General features: G+C 43.0%; 3 protein-coding genes across 4 annotated transcripts in view; 1 reads left to right on the top strand and 2 right to left on the bottom strand.

Annotated features, from left to right (window-relative positions):
* The window catches only part of LOC128449144 (cyclic AMP-responsive element-binding protein 3-like protein 4), a 4,487-nt gene extending 1,316 nt beyond the window's left edge, over positions 1–3,171 (bottom strand). The window contains exons 1-3 of the mRNA XM_053432191.1: positions 2,917–3,171; positions 956–1,091; positions 577–871 (exon numbers count right to left, since the gene is read on the bottom strand). Of these exons, the coding sequence (XP_053288166.1) occupies positions 577–871; positions 956–1,084 (424 nt within the window). The 5' untranslated portion in view covers positions 1,085–1,091; positions 2,917–3,171. The remainder of the gene's footprint in view (positions 1–576; positions 872–955; positions 1,092–2,916) is intronic.
* A 357-nt stretch (positions 3,172–3,528) lies between these two features.
* dek (DEK proto-oncogene) lies at positions 3,529–8,622 on the bottom strand. 2 transcript variants are annotated; one of them, XM_053433377.1, is made up of 12 exons: positions 8,488–8,622; positions 7,412–7,551; positions 7,064–7,162; positions 6,829–6,938; positions 6,651–6,745; positions 6,100–6,229; positions 5,622–5,939; positions 5,199–5,357; positions 4,677–4,767; positions 4,401–4,540; positions 4,216–4,284; positions 3,529–4,065 (listed from the first exon to the last, which is right to left on the bottom strand). In XM_053433377.1, the coding sequence occupies exons 2-12, from the start codon at positions 7,527–7,529 to the stop codon at positions 4,054–4,056; spliced, it is 1,341 nt and encodes a 446-aa protein (XP_053289352.1). In that variant the 5' UTR covers positions 7,530–7,551; positions 8,488–8,622; the 3' UTR covers positions 3,529–4,053. The 2 variants fall into 2 exon arrangements, with proteins under 2 accessions (XP_053289352.1, XP_053289351.1); XM_053433376.1 differs by lacking the exon at positions 8,488–8,622 and adding an exon at positions 8,138–8,398.
* A 4,597-nt stretch (positions 8,623–13,219) lies between these two features.
* kcnv1 (potassium voltage-gated channel modifier subfamily V member 1) lies at positions 13,220–14,425 on the top strand. The gene is made up of 2 exons (XM_053432192.1): positions 13,220–13,524; positions 13,726–14,425. The coding sequence occupies exons 1-2, from the start codon at positions 13,220–13,222 to the stop codon at positions 14,423–14,425; spliced, it is 1,005 nt and encodes a 334-aa protein (XP_053288167.1).
* Positions 14,426–20,992: the final 6,567 nt, after the last annotated feature.

Here is a 20,992-nt window from a genome sequence, read left to right on the forward strand (position 1 = left end):
GAGAGGGAGAGAGGAGGGAGAGAGGAGGGAGAGAGAGGGAGAGAGGAGGGAGAGAGGAGGGAGAGAGAGGACAGGGAGGAGGGAGAGAGAGGGGAGAGAGAGGGAGAGAGGAGGGAGAGAGAGAGGGAGAGAGAGGGAGAGAGGAGGGAGAGAGGAGGGAGAGAGAGGAGGGAGAGAGAGGAGGGAGAGAGGAGGGAGGGAGAGAGGAGGGAGAGAGAGAGGGAGAGAGGAGGGAGAGAGGAGGGAGAGAGAGGAGGGAGAGAGGAGGGAGAGAGAGAGGAGGGAGAGAGAGAGAGAGAGGAGGAGGGAGAGAGGGGGAGAGAGAGAGGGAGAGAGAGAGAGAGAGAGAGGGAGAGAGGAGGGAGAGAGAGAGAGAGAGGAGGAGGGAGAGAGGGGGAGAGAGAGAGGGAGAGAGAGAGAGAGGGAGAGAGAGGGAGAGAGGGAGAGAGAGAGGGAGAGAGAGGGAGAGAGGAGGGAGAGAGGGGGAGAGAGGAGGGAGAGAGAGAGAGGGAGTGACCATCTAAAGACAAGTGTCTGAATAAAACAAACTACTGAGGAACTTTGCTGTGACCTCACCGAGCTCGATGGAGATCACGTTCTCTAGTCCAGGTTCCACCTTCACAGCTCCCAGCCCACTGATGTCATAAACCACCTGGTACAGGGTCGTAGGGGTCGTAGGGGTCGTAGGGGTCGTAGGGGTCGTAGGGGTCATGGGGGTCATGGGGGTCGGCGTGGCGGTCGCCCCCGTCTCCTCAGAGATTCCGCTGTCGCTCTCGGACGAGGCGTCGGCGGGCGGCCCACTGCAGAACACCTCGTTGGGGTCGACTCCGTGGAGCACGTCCTCTGATTCGCTGTCGGGATTCACGGGCGCCTGAGACAAAGACAGATCTTCAGGTTTAAAACAGAAACACATGGAGACCTAACCGGCGCCATCGTAGACGTGCGGGTAACTCACACAGACGGGGTCTACCGCCCAGTCCTGCAGGGGTTTCTCCGAGCCGCAGAACACCAGGTCGGAGCCGAACGGAGCGTCCAGCTGCCAGCTGTCTGCCGCCATGAGGAACTGCCCCCCCCCCCTCTGCATCCATCACCTGACCACACAGTTACAAAATCCAGGTGTTCAGTACAGACGCTGGTGGAGAGGACGGCCGCCGTGAAGGGTCAAAGGTCAACGAAGATCCGACTGAAACAACCAAACAACTATTGAGATGGATCCTGAGGACTTCACCTCCACGACCAGATCTTCACCAAACAAGAGACTGAAGTCTGAGCTGGAGCCTGAAGGTCACTGACAAATAATACGACTTTAACAGTTTGCAGATTTTCTCTTATTCAAACATGAGCTGAAAGGCTACTCACAAGGTGTGTGTGTGTGTGTGTGTGTGTGTGTGTGTGTGTTTCTAATATCTAACACAGTAAACACCTGCAGTGAAAGTTCACACGTGAAAGTAAACTAAGAGAAAAGTAAACACGACACAAACTGAACAACAGAATCTGACAAACCCAAGTGACGCAAGACTGGAGGAGGATATCCTGGTGGGAACACACCCATGGACACACACAGACACACACAGACACACACAGACACACACAGCCTCTGACACGACCTGTCTGAATAGAAACCTGATAAGCTGCTAAACGTGTTTCTAGTTTCTTTTCTCTTCTTACAAACATGATTCGTGTGCTCTTGAGTAAAACCCGAACCTTCACATTCCAGAACTTTACATTACTTTATATTGAAGTTCCTAACCAGGCAGCGGTGAAATATCATTTACTACATTAATGTACGCACTGCACTTTTAAATTCATGATACTTAATACACTGCATAGTGAAGTGAAATGTACTTTTTACTGCACATTAACAAAGTAGCTTGTTAATCATGATGCACTGATCAGTATTAACCGTGGAATCGAGATTAATACAATTAGAGAGAGTGGGAAAGATCTTCCTGGCCAGGCCCCCTGATCTGGATTTACTCCTAAAGTTAACGAATTCTTATTTCTCCACAGAAATCGGTTGAGCTACTGTTTGTGTTTAATCCTGCTAACGAGGAGGAAATGACACACAACATGTCTTTAACATGAACTCTGTAATTTGGTCGATGTCTCATCTGCTAACATGGAGGAGGCAGTGTTTATGACTTGGACTGAAGCCAGCCACCAGGGGGCGATCTTCTGTATAAATCGTATAATAAGTGGCTGTCTATATAAAATTGTTAAACTGCTTAATTTAAATCAAACACAAGAGTAAAATGTTGCTTAATCATTCATTAATGATAATTATGTATAAATATATCAGTTTATTGATAAATTCACTTATATTGATAAATGTACTAACTTCTCTCTAACTCAAGTTTTCCTCTAAAACAACCTTCGACAGATTACTGACTAAACACACGTGTGTGTATGTGTGTGTACATTTCTTGTCAGTTGTTGTGCGGCTGGGTCAAATATTATCTTTACAAATACATCATAGATAAAAGTGGACAAACTCTTGATAAATATAATTGTATTGTGTTGAATGCATTAGTTTGTGTATTTGAGTTATTACTTTTCCTTCTTTAACATTGTAAACACAAACAAAGGCACAACTTAACCATGGATCGGACAGTGAAGACAACTTGAGGAAAGATATTTGATCATTTTGGGATTAAAACATATGTTGAAAATAAATGTAATCAGCTTGAAAACTTAATAAACAACTGTGTATCACATCAATACTGAAAACAGAACATTCACATATATATACACCTTTTATCTTATGTATTATTTTACTGTAAATCAACTCTGTCAAAGTCAAAGGCCAAACTCCAGATGAACTTAAGAGTTTGAAACCCGAAGAAATTCAGTGAGTTTAACTTTCACCTGTTGACCTTTGACCTGACTCCATCCAGACCGAAGCTGGACGCAACTTACCGTCAATCACTCGGTGCGCGGCCGGCTCCGGGTCACGGTCTCCGGCTCTTCATCACACTGCGGCTCCCACAACACGGAGCTCTGTTCCGGGGACAGTCAGAGAGAGCAGCCGGCGGTGGAGCCTCCAGTTCCGGGTCGAGTCTCAACAACGTCACGGTTCGTTTCTCCGGTTGTTCTCCAGCCGAGCTGCGAGAAGACCCGCCCCCTATTCTGCCTCTGATTGGTTGGTTAGGTAAGCAGAGCGGTGATTGGATAGTCAGAGTCAAAACATGAGGGTGGACCAATCAGAGACAGGCAAGGATTCACCTTCTTCTTCTCCGCTACACCTGAGGGATTCTCAGTGATGCTGCCCCCTATCGCCTGTCTATGTTGCTGGTCGAACCCTAAACTGGACTTAAACCTACAGCACGTGTAGATTTAGTGATTGACAGGAAGACTTCACTTCGGTCCCATAATGTAAACAGATTCACTTCCCACATTAAAACCTGCAGCCACAGAAAAGTCCTCATAACGTTTCTCACTGATGTTCAGGCTCAAAACTAAAATTATTTTTGAAAAGTGAAATGTGTGAAATCAACAACCAACACGTGACTCAAACAACATGAAGACAGGTTTGTTAAAAAAGGTAGAATTTTAATCAGTAAGTAAACGACTCTGTTAATCTGTGAATGTGAAAAGTGTAAATGATGTTTGACAGAGAAAATCAAGAACAAATCCAACATCCACAATAAAAAAAGTTTGACTGTTTTCAGCTTCAAGACAATTAATAACAAACGTTTAAATCAAAAATAACTTAATCTAATAAGAAACATACAAATTTAAATGTGAGTCAAAAGCAAAGATCAGGTTTGTAAAAATGTGTTTTAAATAAAAACAAACAAAAAAACACAAATTCTTACAATGTCCAAACCACTACTTTTTATTGTAACCTGCAAAACTGCTTATTATATGAAGAAAAATCTTCCTACTTTGATTTGGACTCGAGCAGAGAGCTTTGAAAAGATGAACGATGTGGAGTTAATGTGAAACATTCATAATAATAAAAAACATGTATAAAACAGATTTTTATGAAAACAAACAGAACTGATGAAACAGACTTTTCTTCTCTTGTGAAGTTTCACAGCGACTTCCTGATCTTCATGTGATGAGCTGTGGGAGAACGTGCACCAACATCAAACCAACTTCTATACACTTCACTGTAGCATTGGATTAATTACTGAATTAAATAAATGTACATATATATATATATATATATATATATATATATATATATATATGTGTGTGTGTTCAGATACTCACAGATTTGACTGTCTGTTTGATGTAGTCCTTTTTGCTGCTCAGGTCGTGGTCTGGGAAGGTGTCAAACACCTGAAAGTGTTTAAATTATTTGATGACTTATTCATTTAAAATACATTTTTAAATGTGCAGGATGTAAAGATAACTCCGCTCCTTTCCCAGGCCTGTGAGCGGAGGCGGCCTCTCACCTTCTGACAGATCTGTTTCATGGTCATCTCCTCCAGATTCGCCTCCTTCAGCAGACTCTGCACGGTCTCCTTCAGCTGGGCGTCGCTCGGCTCTCTCCGGATCATCTTGATGAGCGGCTCGTCGTCTGAACTGTCGTCTGCTGCTCGTGAGAACACAAAGCTGCGATGAGGCCGACTGTGGAAGTTGTCTGTTACCGACACGTGATCCACACTCATCTTTTTCTATCACCAGATCAGCTGTTAAGAAGCAGCACGTTGAGCTCAGATCCATCTCACCTGTGTTTGTGTTGTTTTTGCTGTTGCTGCTGCTGTCGGCCTTCTTTGTCTTGGCCGCAGGTTTGACCGCAGGAGACTTCTTCTTTGTGGGCTGAATAAAAAAAGTTCTTTAATAAACTGAGATAATCTTGTGGTTTGCACTGGTCGCTGTCGGGGCGTGGCACTGGAAATTACTTATACATGAAAATGTTAAGTGATTTTATTAAAACACTGCAGGTATTAATGAAAGTTTCTACTAAAAGAAATATGGAAAATAAAAATGTCATGAAGTAGTGGTACTTATCAGCTCGAACAATGTGGAGTTTGGGCCTAAAATAAATTATATTAACCAAAATGTTTACACAATTGTTTTCTGAGACTTTATTGAAGTAATTATAAACAAAAAAGAAAATACAACCAGTTACATAGAACTCAAATTGAGAATAAAAATATAAATGTACATCTTCTAAAAGTGGAAACTGTTTCAAAACTGATAAACTGTCACGTTGTATTTGTTGCAGTGTAATAACAACAAGTTGTTACCTTCTCCTCAGGTTGTGTGTCGCTGTCGCACTCGTCGGTCACGTCCTTCTTCGCTCTCTTCTTAGGAGGAAGCGTCTTCTTCGCTGGCGTCCTTTGTCTTTTCACTGACGCTGATTTCTTCGATGCACTCTTCCCTCTGCTCAACTCTGATTTCCAAGACTGACACAAACACAGTCGTTAGTTAATAAAATGGAAAGAGAATGAAACATTTCCCAGATGATCAGAACACAAAGATATTATATTTACGGTCACTAAACTAAATAAATGGAACTTTTAGTTTTTTTAAACGATAGGTTAATTATTCATGTGGTGGAATAATATTGTGTTTGATCTGTTCAGCGTCTAAATCGTTTCAGCCTCAGTTTGTTGATCAAACATCAGAAACAACAGGTTCCAGTTTTGTGCTTAGTCGGAGAATCTCACGTCATCATCCTCGTCCTCCTCTTCGTCGGCAGAAGGCTCCGACTTGTCGGACTGGTCTTCCTCTTTCTCTGACAGTTTCTCCTCCGTGTCTGACCCCTCAGCCTCAGCCGACGCCCCCACCTTCTCATCCTCTTCCTCCTCTTCCTCGTCACTGCTGGAGTCCATGACGATGGCTTTGGACTTGCTTCCTGCTTTGGACTTTTTGGGACTGGACAACGAGCTCGTGGGTTTGGATTTGCTCTTTTTCTTGGTCTGTGTCTCCGAGTTGTCGCCCGACAGTTTCTTCTTTGATTTCCTCTTCTTCTTCACAGGGAGACGCTGCCGAGACACAAACAGAAGCTTCAGAATCTAAACCTTAAGGTCTGAAACCAGAAGATAAACTTTACTTTACTTAAACTTCTACATTGAAATTAAAAATAAAAACAATATTTATTGTCACTGCATCATGTTTGAACAAGCCATGATTCCTTTCGTGTACCTTCCCACTGGTTTTAGGTGCAATGAGGAAAGTCATGATCCTGTCGACCAGATCTAAGTGAGTTCCTTTCTTCTCCAGATCCAAAACACAACAGACAACTTTCAGCTTTGTGTTGGTGAAATTTGAATTTCTGAATCAAAAGAACAGAAGAAAACATGAAGCTCATTGTTCACCATTAGCAATTAAAAAAAAAATGTTTAAACAGATGTAGTTATACATTTCCACAGAAAGTAATTTGTCATTGTAAAGCAACACAGTCTATTGTCAGTTTCTCTCAGCACAGTTTGAAGGATGTGGGATGTAACAGAGTTTGGTGGATTTGTTACAGCAGCAGCTCTTCTGGTTCAGGAAGCAGAGGATCATGGGTAATATCCAGTGTCCAGTAGTGTTTCAGTTCAGAGGGACGACTCAGACGGAGTCAACACATTGATTACTCTCTACATGAAAACACATCCAACAGGATCAACAGCTGACCGTGTCGCTGTGAAGAAAACACTGGAGCTCACTGAACCTAGACTCAACCAGAGGAAAGATTCTACACAGAAACTTACTTGAGGAGCTTGTCTCGTTTTTTGATGTACTGTTCACTGTCGGCATCGAAACCAAATCCGTTAAACAGACGAAGGTTCTTCTTTATCGTGGCTGTCTGTTGAAGAGCAGAGATCATCCTGAAGTAAACTGGGACTGAAAGGGACCTCAGGGGAAAAGGTCTCGTCTGGATGTTCGTACCTTTCCTGGCCTGTCGAACAGGATGGTGTGAAGAGGCTTCAGATCAGCTGCCTTCATCTTGTGGAGCTGGAAGCTGGTGCGTGGAATGTCTCCCAATTTATATCCACTACCTGAAAAGAAGTGAAGTCAAAAAAACGTCAGTATCATATCTGTAAATATCCGGATAGCTAATTTTTTAAATCACAAATATTCATATCCTGGAATGAAGCCGTGTCTTTCATAGTTGAATATTCACCTTCTCCAATCTTGAGCTTCTCCTTTTGCTTCGGTGCCTGGAAGTCGAGCCTCTCGACCGTTTTCTTTGAGCGCTTGCCCTCGATGATGTCACCAACCACTGTATCGAGGATGAAAAAAAAAGAAAGTAAACAAAAGAGACGTTCCAAAACTAATACCAGCATCAAACATGCATCCGGTGCTGCCACGAATGGAGCCACTGGCAACTTGTGTTTTCAGAGCGGTAGAGAAGTTTTCCATCGTAGAGGCGTCTGGAGCAAACTGAGCCGCAGACTAAACTGTGACGGCTCCGGTTTCAACAGGTTCATTCACTCGTGTTTCAAAGTGTTTGTGTCTAGAGTCTCTTTACCGGCTGCTTTGACACCACTCGGACTGGAAAGCTCTTCCTGCGACGTGTCCTCCACCTCCTCCACCTCCTCCTCGGACCCTGCAGGGCTGTCCACGGCTTCCTCCACCACTTCACTCATGTCTGCGTCCGTCTGAGCGTCCCTGTGTCCCGACGGGAGGAAGACACACGGCTTTACAGAGACTCGTATCCAGATGTGTACCAACAACCACACAGAGGTTTTCATGGAGTTCAAGTTCTCTGTAGACTGTGAATAAAAGTTTATACCTCCAACAATCTGAATTAATATGTGAAAGCTGCAGGAAGTATCTGGCACAGTCCTGAATATTATCTCACTATTACATATTAAAATGCGTATTTGACAGCGTCAGCAAACTAAATGATTGTAAATCAAATATCGGCTTCTCAGCACTTTCCAGGTCCATCAGCAGAAACTCATCTGATTTCATTTCTCTGTTCTTTGTGTAAAGTGTCTGTGACCTTTGCTAAAAGCACTGCATCAATAATAAGAATCCATATAACTGTCATGGGCCCTGAGGTGATCTTGGGTTTAAACTTATTAATGATAGAATTTGATGCAGTAGACAGTAATCACGTGTTCTCCTCAGAGAAGATGAAATCTAACTTTAACATGAGCAGCTCGTCCCATAGATGACTCCAGTTCAGAGTTACTAACTTTACACTGAAATGGGTGAATCCATCAAACAGTTTTTATGTAACACAGCATACGTGTCGTGGTGATTGACAGGCGATCGACAGGTGATTGACAGGTGAATGACAGAAGACAGGATGTGAAGGACGGGTTGAAAACACTCAGAATTAGAGAGGAAAGTTCTCTCGAGCTGAAGCAGTCACGTGAGAACCTCCGGAGTTCCATGGACGCGCCTCCGGAGTTCCACAGGAAACCTTCTCTCTCCTTCTTCTTCACAATAAACGTCGGAGTTGATTCGCGCGCTCCAACTTGTCCCCGGTTCAAAGCGGCTAGCTCCTGCGTTAGCCCGCCATCCCGCCACGGAGCAAACTACAACTCCCACACTCCCCCCGGGCCGCGGCGGCGTGTGCGTGTGCGCGCTCCTCACCCGGTGCTGACCGCCTCCCGGTGACTTTCACAAACAGGCCCGGTGCCGGTGTCTGTGTGCGCGGAGCTCCGTGTTGTTAGCTCCGTGTTGTTAGCCGCCTCCTGCTAGCGCGCACTTCTTCTTCTTCTCCTGGGGATTAACGGCGGCTGGCAAACAACACACCGGCGCATTACCTCCACCGTCTGGAGGAGGAGGGGAGTGCAGCAGTAGCGAGGCAGCAAACTAAACTGAAGTTAAGATCAAACTCTGTTGATCCAGACTCGTTCCAGCAGAAGACAAGAGAATCAAACAAACAAGAAAAGACAACTGAACAAAATAATTCAGCAGAAAATGTTGGTCTGTACAAAATAAAACCTTTCACTGTTTTCTAGAACTTTATAAGTAAAGTGCAGTGACACAGGATGATGCACGAGCACCTTCCTGTTCCTGAATTCTGTACTAATGTGTTTCTGTGTAATTTAAATCTCTGTATTACTGCCAGGCTTTTTATTGATTTATTTTATTGTCTGATTTAATATTTTTCATGTTCTCTTGTTGACCTCATTCTAAGTCTCTGCTGCTGTCTCAATGGACTGATGACTATTATCTTATCTCATTAAAGATGTGGAGCTAGTTTCTGTTGTCTGACTGGGACAGAGACTCTGAAACATTCTGCTCGTTAGTGCTCATATTTCAAAACTGGAAAAGTGATTCCAGAAGTTTTCAGTAATTTTATCTATAGCATCTATTCATTCATTGTTTGTGGAGTTCACGTTGTCGATTAATTCTGTAAAACACGAGGGAGACGCGAAGCTTTCAGATTTTAAATATCCACCTGTCGTCCTGTCTGCTCTTTCTGTGTCTCGTGTCCCAATCAGCCTGTTTGGTTCCAGCTCCACAGACAGAGCAGCCACGTCTCATTACCCAGAGATACAGGACATGTCTGGGTAATGAGACATGGGGGGGGGGGGGGCAGCAGATCGTCCCTGGAGAACAGCATCATGTGGTCAGCCGCCTGAAACAGATTCAAACTTCTCCACGTCTCAGACACAGGAAAACAAACCTTCTTTCACAGAGGTTCATTCTGAATTCAGTTCATTATTAATATCTATTTTACAACCAATACATTTTATTCTACATTTATGGAGAACCTTCTTTAAAACACTGTGGATATTTACACAAGTTTCAATATTTATCCATTGATAAGAAGGAACACTGGACAAACATGTGTAATCTGTATCATTTGTGGCTGTGATTTGCTGCAGTATGAGGAGTTTACATGTGGCTTGTTATTATATGTCATTAGTAAGGAGGACATATGGAGCGCTTGAGACGTATCCAATATGATGTACAATATCTTATCCAGTATTGTTTCTTATCTTATCATATATCACAATCTTTCATATTGTATCTAGTATCTTATCTAACATTATTTCTTATTGCACCCAATATTCAAATTTTGGATGAAATATTCAATTTCCCTGGAAAGTTGGCATGAGAATGAAGGTTAAATGGGCCACATGGTGGCGCTGTGGCCTCAGGGACGTGGAGCATCTTTTAATTCCAATAAAGGTTCAGGAAACCAGGTTGTTGCCTAGCAGCAGGCTTTCAGACAGGATGAGAGTATGGAGGGTAATTAATGCCACCGGAGCCGGAGGAGCCTCTGACCAGCGAGCGACACCGGAAACAACAGTGACACCAAGTTACAGTTTTATAATTAAACCTTTTTTCATTTTTCTAATCGTTGATAAATCACGTGAAAAATCCAAAGACAGAAATGATCTTTTCCACTTACAAGTGTGTTTGTTGTAACATCTAATAACAGACTGTAAATAAAGATGGACGACATGACAGCTCCCTCAAAGTGAAGCCACAGTGTCTTCATCGCCCCCTGGTGGCTGGCTGCATTATCCGTCATAAACCCTTCCTCCTCCATGTTAGCAGACGGGACATGGACCAAACAATCTAACCAGAGTACACGTTAAATAAATGTTTGTCAAAGATGTTTCTGTCATTTCAGGTCGTTCTTCTCTCACTGATGTTTGTTCAAGTGTTTCTGATCAGTTTGGTTTGAATCAGTTATTGATGATATAAAAACAATCTCATCTGTCAATCATAACCCATGACATGATTGGTTCATAACGTATGACATGATTGGTCAGGCTACGGACGTCGACCCACGGCTCCACAATCAGATATATATCTGAATTTCCCACGGGATTAATAAAGTATCCATCTATCTATCTATCTATCTATCTATCTATCTATCTATCTATCTATCTATATCGGCTTCCTTCATGAACCATGGGACGAGTGTCGTCCATCTTTATACGGTCTGCAACAACAACCCTCAAACAGTGAGAAGGTTCTTTGTGACATTATTCTCCCTCCATATTTTCCTCCACAACATTTTAAACCAGCACAGCGAATCACAGAGCAGAGAAGTGATGCTTCAGGAGCTGCTGCCTCCTCCAGACCCGACTGATGGGTTTTATCTCCTGTGGACAAAGACTAATCCAACTTTATTCAAACCATCTCTGGTGTCAATTAATGAAAACACAGGGAAATGTTTGGATTTAATCAAGAAAATGAGGAGTTATCGAACAAAGTGCTGAAGATTCTCTTCTTTTAGACCAGGTAAGATCGATCTATCTATCTATCTATCTATTTATATATCTATCCATCTATCTATCTATTTATATATCTGTCTGTCTATCTTTCTATTTATATATCTATCCATCTATCTATCTATATATCTATCCATCTATCTATCTATTTATATATCTGTCTGTCTATCTTTCTATTTATATATCTATCTATCTATCTATTTATACATCTATCTGTCTATCTATCTATTTATAGATCTACCCGTCCATCTATCTATCTATCTATCTCTCTATCTATCAAGCACCTGCAGTTATATAATTTTAATTATACAGACTGAATCTGTCGGTTTTATCATGCTTCTGTAAATATTTAGATTTAGTAATTTTTTCTTTTATAACAGACGAGTAGAAAGAAAACATATAAAATACATATTGAGTCTTTTATTCTATGACATTCTGAAGATTTTTGTCATAAATTTAATCACAGGCTGTTTTCTCAAAATGATTATTTCTTAGTTGTCGAAAAAATGAGGAGAATTTTCAGCACAGATTTATTCAATGTTCCGATTTTTGCGGAAACATTAGGGATGGTTCATTTTGGATTAAAATGTTTTGAAACAATGCGTCAGTGCTGAGAGTATTTTTATTCATATCCTCCTGGACAATCGTTTATATCAGAGGTTTATGTTTCCAAGACGGACTTTGTGGTTCCTCTGGTTAAAAGTTAATGTCGACTGGTCTGTGTCTCATCACACAGCTGAAGACGAGGCTGCACAGATACAGTCGGAACATGAATTAGATCAAATATCATGATATGAAGTGAGAACTCACACGTCCTCCAGCTGTGACCTTTATCTGACCTCCAGCTGTGACCTTTATCTGACCTCAACCTTCATGTTTATACGTGTTAGTCCCTCTGGTTGTGAAAACTGAAAAGGAAAAACAGGATCTCCTCTACAGCACAAGTTGACATTTATTACATAAACTGAACAATCTTTTATTTTAATCGTTACAGTTTGTAATGTTCTGAACCCAGGTTCAATATTAAGTTACAGTAAAATCACTCTTGTGCCCAAATGCAACTTAAAAGAATCGCAGCATGTTTGTTATCAGAGGAAGTTTCAGATTCAGACAAACAACATTTGAAGAATTATGAAAACATAAGTCTTTTTATTACTGTTTCTGGTTCAGAGTCATTGATATAAAAATTAAAATATGTCTTGTGCACAGATTGTATGGAGATACATCATTTTAATCTGGTTACATAACAGCATTAACATTTAAGTGAATATTTGAAGAAATTCTCTCGAGTCTTTCCTCAGATATTGTGTTCACGAGAACGTACGGATTCTGCTCAACCCAGAAACATAATCAGTGGGAAATGGTACATTAGGGATTAACGGCTGCTTCAGAGTTCTACAATGTGATTTTAAATCTGGTAAAAACTAATCAGAAGAAAGATTTAAAAGGTGGAGACCCCCCATTCCTGTCTCCGCTCAAATGGCCTCATGTAATATTTAGAGAATTAGTGAGAAGACGGCGTCACAACTGGTAAAAGGTAAAGAATGATAACAGGAAAAGTAGCATCAGATCTATTAATTAGAAAAGCCAGCTAAAATATTTAAATACGGCAGAAGCCAGAGATTTGCTCAAGTAGGACACGGACTGTTCTACATCTCTGCTTCCTCCTCCGCTCTTCCCTTTGATTGGTGCTGTGCTCTAATAACTGAGGTCACGTGAGGATGTTCCCGTCCCTTCTGACAAAGTCCATAAGACAGACGCGGTTCCTCCGGGATCCGACCTCACTCTGTTTATGTCTTTTCAAATGGTCACAGAGCTACAGACACAGCAGACAGGGGGTTCCATCTGGAGGGAAGAGCTGAACAAGTAACAGCAGGTTTTCACTTAGCGCTACCTGCTCAGCAGTGAGACGCAGACAGACAGTTAGAAACATGAGGAGCATTTCAATCCAGCTGTTCTTATGTGCAAACATGGTCGGGTAAAAGTTCATGTCGTTCAGGTGTTTCGACGGAAATGATGACGTGAAGAACAAATCTTGTGTTCTTGAGTCATTTTCTTCCTTTGAAATGAACGTTATTGACGTCTCTCACCATTCAACCCTCCAACAGCCCCCCCCCCCCTCCACCATGAGCTTCCCTTCGAGGTCGGTGGCGGCGGCTGAGCTCTACGGTGACAGCACCTCACCGCTGTCTCTGGACTCCAGCGTCTTCTTCAGCGAGACGACGGCGTCCTGCGTCAGAGACGTTGACGTCTTCATCATCAACGTCGGAGGGAGTCGCTACTCACTGACCCAGGAGCTGCTGGCCTCCCACCCAGAGACCCGGCTGGGGAGACTGGCCTCCTGCAGCCGGGACTCGGCTCTGGAGCTCTGCGACGACGCCGACCTCCTGGACAACGAGTTCTTCTTTGACCGAAATTCACAGACCTTCCAGTAGGTGGCACCTCCCTCTCTTCCCACCTCCCTCTCTTCGCACTATGTCGAGTTGCAACAATCAAAGATGACAAATTATTATCTACCCAAAATTTGTACTAACCCTGTTCGGAGAAAGGACAGAAAAGGCCTCGAGTCGTACAGTAAAGCAAAGAAAACACAATAGTTGTATCATGTCTTTCCCGTCTCTCTGTATTCCAGGTACGTGATGAACTTCTACCGGACGGGTCACCTGCACGTCCGGGAGGAGCTGTGTGAGGTCTCCTTCCTGCAGGAGATCGAGTACTGGGGCATCGAGGACGTTCGGATCCACCCTTGCTGCCGCGAGCGTTACTATCGCCGCAAGGAGCAGAAGGAGAGCTTCGACGTTCAGGGAGAGTTTGAGGCTGAAGCTGATGAAGAGGATTTTATCGGCGCCGTCCTCCCTGCTCTCCGCAGACGCCTTTGGGACCTTCTGGAGAAACCTGACTCGTCACGGGCGGCTCGCACCTTCAGCTCACTGTCCATTCTCCTCGTGGGGCTGTCGCTGATCAACATGGTGCTCATCTCGCTGGACTTCGGGGAGGACGTGGGAGTGAGGGACGAGGGAGTTAGCGCACCGCTACTGTTCGATGCCCTGGAGTACGTGTGCGTGGTGTGGTTCACGGGCGAGCTGGCACTTCGGTTCCTCTGTGTGAGGGATAAGTTTCGGTTCAGCCAGAACGTCCTCAACGTGATCGACCTGCTGGCCATCCTGCCCTTCTACGTGACGCTGGCAGTGGAGAGCCTCCATGGAGGAACCAGCGAGCTGGAGAACATGGGCCGGGTGGTGCAGGTCCTCCGTCTCCTCAGGTCCCTCCGCATGCTGAAGCTGGGACGACACTCGACAGGTAAACACGGGTCTATGCCCTTTACTCTTTGAGAGTGGGGGGGGTGGGGGTGGGACCTCTACCACACGTCTGACACAGACACACAACCATTCAGTCTTTGTTCTTTTTGGAGAGAGCCCTGCCGACCCATCATGCTGCTCCACACTGACCGGTTCAAACACACAACTTGTGTCTGTGAAGCTAAAGTTCATAAACTCTTCATTTAACGACCTTGAATCTCACACCTGCAAAGCAAACACTAGTTTTAATGATAATATGACTTTTCATGGAAACCTGGTTGTATTGCGTCTCAATGGAAAGACGTTGAGCTCATAACACTCGAGGGCATCTCTTTCCCATTCAAAGGAAATTATGTCTCACTTCTTTACTTTCTGTCCTTTGTATTTTAAAACTCATCAGTGAAACAGACTTGAAGTTAAAGACCACAGCGACCTGTAGATAACTGCTGGAGCCGCTGCTCTCAGCTGACACCTGAACATCTTCACTCATACAAAGTGATGTCGGGACCTGAGGTGCAGACACGGCCTCGTCTGGATTCATGTGCTAACGGCTGTGTGGCCTGTTTATCACTCTGATCTGGTTTCAGCTACAAGATGTGAAAGAGAAATGGAAATTCTTCTCGGTGAAGCTGCAGCTGTGAGATTACAGGAGGACGAGTGAGAACAAATATTGATTTGTATTTTGGTAAATTCCTCAAGGAGACGGAGGGAGGAGAGAGAGTGTGTGAGATTATTCTGTGTGAGTGAATCTTAGTGTGTCTGGGATGTATGAACACTCTGATGTGGGTGATTTTAGGAAGGATGATAATCCCTGGACTCAACTCATGAATAATAGAAGAGAAGATGGAGAGAGTGGTAATGGAGGGGTGAGTCAAAGAGGAGAGGAAACGGGTACGGCAAAGAAAAGTGAGAGAGAAGAGAAGGATCAAAATATGAAAAGTGTTTGGTTATGGAAACGGTGTCAGGTTCAGCCATGAGGTCATTTTAAAGGTCAACACGTAAAGAGTGAATTTTAAAGGCACAACCTGTAATTTTCGGCCACTAGGGGGCCAAAGATGGCCGACATGAGTGGCGGCGCTGCGGCACGGCGAGATGCTCAAGAGGCTGAGCCGGGGCTCGGTGGTGGAGACCGGGGAGGGAGGAATGGGGGGAGGCGTGAACTTGAGGGACGCCTACGCCAGGAGCGTCCTGGAGATGCTGAGGCTTCAGGGGCACGAGCGAGCGAGCACCCGCAGCAGCGGAGGAGAGGAACTGTGGTGGTAGAACCAGGAGACCAGACCTGCTGGTTTCCCATGATGCACTGCTTCACCATGCTTCTGGAAACTGGACTTACTGCTACGAACATCTTGCTTCAGTGGAAAGTAGTTTTCTCCTCCTCATACGACGTGAGCTCTCTGCACCAGTAGGTGAACCAGGTGTGCACCAGTAGGTTTCATGCAGAGATGTGTTTGGACCTCGGTGCCTCATCATCATCTCTCTGAGGATCAGTCATGCAGTAAACTCTCCTGTGGGTCAGACTGGTCTCTTCAAATGTCTGACTGACTCGAATCACTGACCTGGGAGCCACAGACGTCCTCTCTCACTGTCGGGTCTGGAGGTTTGACATCGATTCATTTCACTGTTTTAACCAACAGAGGCTTAAACTGGTTGTAAAAAATATGAACAGATTCAAACTGGAACCAGTGGTGTTCACTCCTCAGAGAGGTTTGAGACCACAACCTTTTCTCACGTGCACTATTATCCATGACACTCAGCTCAGCTCTCAACCTCTTTTCATTTCTTCTTAAAATGTAAAATGTAAACATGATGCTCCAGTTAGTTTTTTCTCTGGCTGCAGAGCCGGGACATCAAGCGCTGAATCCAGGTCAGCGGTGAACTCAGCGAGGCGGGAAATCATCGGATGTACCTGAGGTGATGGTCCAGATTAAAAAGAGAGAGAGAGGAGGAGTTTTATAGAGACAGGACGTGAACCTGAGAAAAGCTTTTTGGACCACGATGATTTGAGATATGAAGCAAACAGTGTTGAGCTCCAGTGAAAAATCTCCTGTCCTACTTAACGTCCCCTCAGCTGAGACCAGCTTGTTTTCCACTCCGGCACGTTGAGGTTCCCCAGAGAACCTGTGTGGTTCCAGCTCCACCTCTTCAGAGCATCAGGACGGAGTCGACTTCATGTGTTTAACTCAGAGAAGCTTTGATTGAAAGAGTCCAACTCACACAGAGTCACTGGAGAATAACAATCTGAGTCGGGCGACCTGGATATGATGTTAAATACACAATGTTAATTAAAGCAAAGAACTTTATTTCACACGAACACGTTGAAAAATGAAATCGACCTCCACACACACAAGCGTTTCAGCTCCTTATCAGAAATATTATATATATTAATATCCAAACTAACGCACATGAAAACACACGTCACATGACCATGACCATACTCTGGTCATGTGATGTAAACAGGAAGTAGATTGTCTCCTCGGCAGTTGGTCGCGTTTCGAAGTCTCGTTCAATGTGTCCTTCCACCTCCGAGGTTTTAATAAATCTATTAAACTGACAGAGGGAGAAATATAACAGCTTCAGTTTACCTCAATAACAAGATGAGATGTCTCTTCCACTCAACACAACTAAACTCATGTCATCTCCGTCCCAGGGTTCTTCCACAAGAAGAAGAAGAACTAGCTTCTCAGCCTCTGTCGTTCGACAGAGTGATAAACACTTCTCATTAACGTGTAAACACAAGTCTGACTGGTTTCATGAAACTACAGCAGCACCTCCACAACTCTGAGACCTGTAGTAGAATATCATTCATAACCTTTGAGTTTTCTTCAGTGTGAAATGTAGAAATATTCAAACAAGGATCCTGTCATCATCGTCCTCTGGTCACAGTGCGTCCTCATGTGATGACATGTCTTTTGCCTGCTGGCGTGTCCTGTGTCCGTCCTCTCTGCTGGGACTCTGTCCTCTCTGCTGGGACTCTGTCCTCTCTGCTTCTAAAACCAGCTTCATGAATTCATTCAGCTCCAGTGAAGCGACGAGGCTTCTAACATGGAGGAGCAGGAGTTCAACATCCTTCAGCCTTTGACTGCTGGTCAGAGAAAACAAATCATTTGAATGAATCATGTGAACTGTAAAAACAGATTTATAAATATAAAATTTGTGTTCATATCAGGTACTTTGTCCTGTGTTTGTTATCACTCCATCGCTCTGCAGTGGTCGGCTGCTCAGACATAGCGACCACACCGGAGGCAGCAGCACAAGGTTCTGATGTTTCCCAGGAACTCCCCGTCGGGACGCCTCATTGGCCCAGTTCTGTCCAGAGAGGAGGTGTCGGGGGGGGGGGGGGGTGAGGTCGTTCAAAGGACGAAGCTGACGGGAGGTGAGAGGAGGAGAAACGAGGCCACGCTCACATTCTCCTCCTCAGACCGTCCTCGTGTCCTCAGGACTGATCACTGCTCAGTCGGAAGTGGGTCACTCTCCTGAATTCGATTCTGGTGCTTGATATTATCACATCATTCAAAAAAATCTTAATTCAAACAGTTCTTGGCTTTTAACAGAAAATATAAATCGTTTATGCTCCATCCAGCGTTCTGTGCTTTTCTCTATTTTCGACAGTAGGTGTTGATTTTTCTTGTGAGAACCAGATTAGTGGTTTGGCCTGGTGGTGGTGCTAGAGAGTCACAGTTTATCCTCTGAGTTCTATGAAAATTAATTTCTGGCCCCGATGGGCCCCACCACTGCCCCACAAACTCTTTACTGTGGCCCTGCTGATGTGCGCTAGCATCTACTCATAACGGACATGTGACACGTTGACTGTTAACTGTCTATCGACATCCTGAATGTGAGGCGGTTGGTAAATATCTAGATAGTTAGCATCTAGAGAAGTTAGCATCTAGAGAAGTTAGTATTTAGAGAAGTTAGCATCTAGAGAAGTTAGCATCTAGAGAGTTTAGCATCTAGAGAAGTTAGTATCTAGAGAAGTTAGTATTTAGAGAAGTTAGCATCTAGAGAGTTTAGCATCTAGAGAAGTTAGCATCTAGAGATAAGCATCTAGAGAAGTTAGCATCTAGAGAAGTTACCATCTAGAGAGTTTAGCATCTAGAGAAGTTAGCATCTAGAGAGTTTAGCATCTAGAGAGTTTAGCATCTAGAGAAGTTAGCATCTAGAGAGTTTAGCATCTAGAGAGTTTAGCATCTACAGAAGTTAGTATCTAGAAAAGTTAGCATCTAGAGAGTTTTATGTATTCTGAGCATTTTGTTTCTGGAAAATACGATATCTCAGAGTCAGAGTCTGTGCAGTAGCCTCCAAGGAAGGTAGCTGTGGTATCAAGGTCCTGCCCATACACCTGCTCGACCAATCAGGAGTCAGTCACAGCTGTCAATCATCACATCTCAGCCCATTTTTATATCCTCAAATAACTAATGAAAAACAAACTGATCAGAAACATCAGAGGGATAAGAATGACCTGAAATGACAGAAACATCTTTGACACAATTTATTTAACGTCTACTTTGATTTTTCTCAGTTTCGTTCATGTCCCATCTGCTAACATGGAGGAGGTCTACGACCGATACTGCACCGACACCAGGGGGCGATAGTGACACTTTGGTTTCACCTTTGTGCCTCAGCCCATCTTTATTTACAGTTAACGGCAGGAATACTTTTGTGTGTAGATGTTTGATCGGTTGATGATTATTTGATGACGATATGATGTGAATCCGGAGTTAGAGCTCTTTTGTTGAAACAGGTTTTAAATCTCTCTGTTCCAGGCTCCATGACACAAGCAGTCGTCTAACAGAACTCAGGAGCTGCTGGTCTCCTGCTTCCTGGATCAGTTCCTCTGTGATGTAAAACGTTTTCAGATCAAATGTCCGACAGATTCTGTTAAAGTTCAAGTTGTCACTTCAGTTTTCAGACACTCGAGCGATACCACATGATGCTTCCGTGTTTTTATTTCCATCCTCAGTTCAATCAGAGGTGAAGAACTCCTCCTCCGGGATTCTCCCTCAGGTCAGAGGAGAATCTGGGATGTGATTCATCTCTGACGCTTGATGGTGGATTTTCACGTTTCTGTTGAAATGTCTTAAACTGAGTTTCAGTCCCAGTTTGTGTTAGATAGATAGATAGATATATGGATACTTTATTAATCCCCTTGGAACATTTAGATCATCCAGTAGCTTATACACTTAAACACATCACTGACATACATAAATCACAGACGGAGAACATATTTACAGATACAGGAATCCAATGCAATGATGTGTCAGTGTCCAGTAGGAAAGTGTTCTTGTGCTGCTGGAGTTCAGCACAAGACCTGATTCCACGGTGACACGGCTCAGACGTGGTGTAAATACATCCTCTCAGTGTGGATGTTTGTGTTTCTATGTCTGAGTCATGTGTGTGACTTAAAACATATTTTGTATTATATTATAGCCCCACCCTCCCCCCCATTCCTAATTTAGCTTCAGTAAATCTCCTCTGCTGCTGTTGGTGACATTTTATAATCCAGTGTTTAATGAGATTAACTGTTCGGAAATATTCCTTCAGTTATTTTTTAACCCTAATCTTGCAGGGAAAACCACCGAATATTTAAACATCTATTTTATCAATTCACATTAACATTAATATAATAAGACTGTTTGATGATGAGGCTGAAGAAAACTTGACTGTTTATTTTGTCGTTAACTATAAAAATTGTGACTTAGTTGAATAATACATCTTTATCATCTTCAAAAATGCACAATATAGTTGTAAGAACCAACGTATGTATGAAATTATTTAAGTTTTTATAGTTAAGTATAGTTAAGAAGTCGTTGATTTGAGAAGAGTAAAAACCTGATGGTGTCATGCTGCCCTCTAGAGGACACACACATTCATTACACTGCAGTGTGATGATTTATACAGTATATAGTATTATTATAATAATGTACACTCTATACTCAATACTTTTATCCTCACACGTTACCAGAAAAAAACACGTTTCAAAACAAATAAAAAAAAAATATATATTAAAAGCAATAAATGTAATCTACACAATTGAAAGAATAAAGTCAAAAAACAATACAATAGAGTAAATTGGAATTAAGAAATAATATAAAAAGTATAAATTGTACTTATTGGTTTCCTTAAGAAGATTAAAAATGCATCATATATTTGTATCCAATAAAATAACACTGATTTAAATGTATTGAAAATATATATTTGTTTTATCCATTTGAATACGAATGATAATATATTTATGAGTATTGTTTTTACTATTTAGATTTCAATGGTCATATAAAAAAATTCTAAAAAGCACTAAAATTTAGTCAACAGAAGAAATTGTCTGTTTGCAAATGTACATAATAATAATAAAGATGATAATATAAAGACGGTCAATGACAAGTGACTGTTTATAAACATGATCAAAGCAGATGCAGAAATTGTGGCTTCACCTTGTTTTTATATTCAGTCTCAGTTTTGGTATTTTAACCTGTGGTTGGTGTCGGTGAAGCATCAAGCCGCCGCCCACAGAGACCAGCTCCGTCACACTCCGTCCACTCAGGGGCGCTGGGAGTTAAGATGTTGATTATCATTTACACCAGAGAATAGTTCATGGATCTCGAT

This window comes from Pleuronectes platessa, chromosome 10 (genome assembly GCF_947347685.1).
Source record: "Pleuronectes platessa chromosome 10, fPlePla1.1, whole genome shotgun sequence".
Taxonomy (NCBI): Eukaryota; Metazoa; Chordata; class Actinopteri; order Pleuronectiformes; family Pleuronectidae; genus Pleuronectes; species Pleuronectes platessa.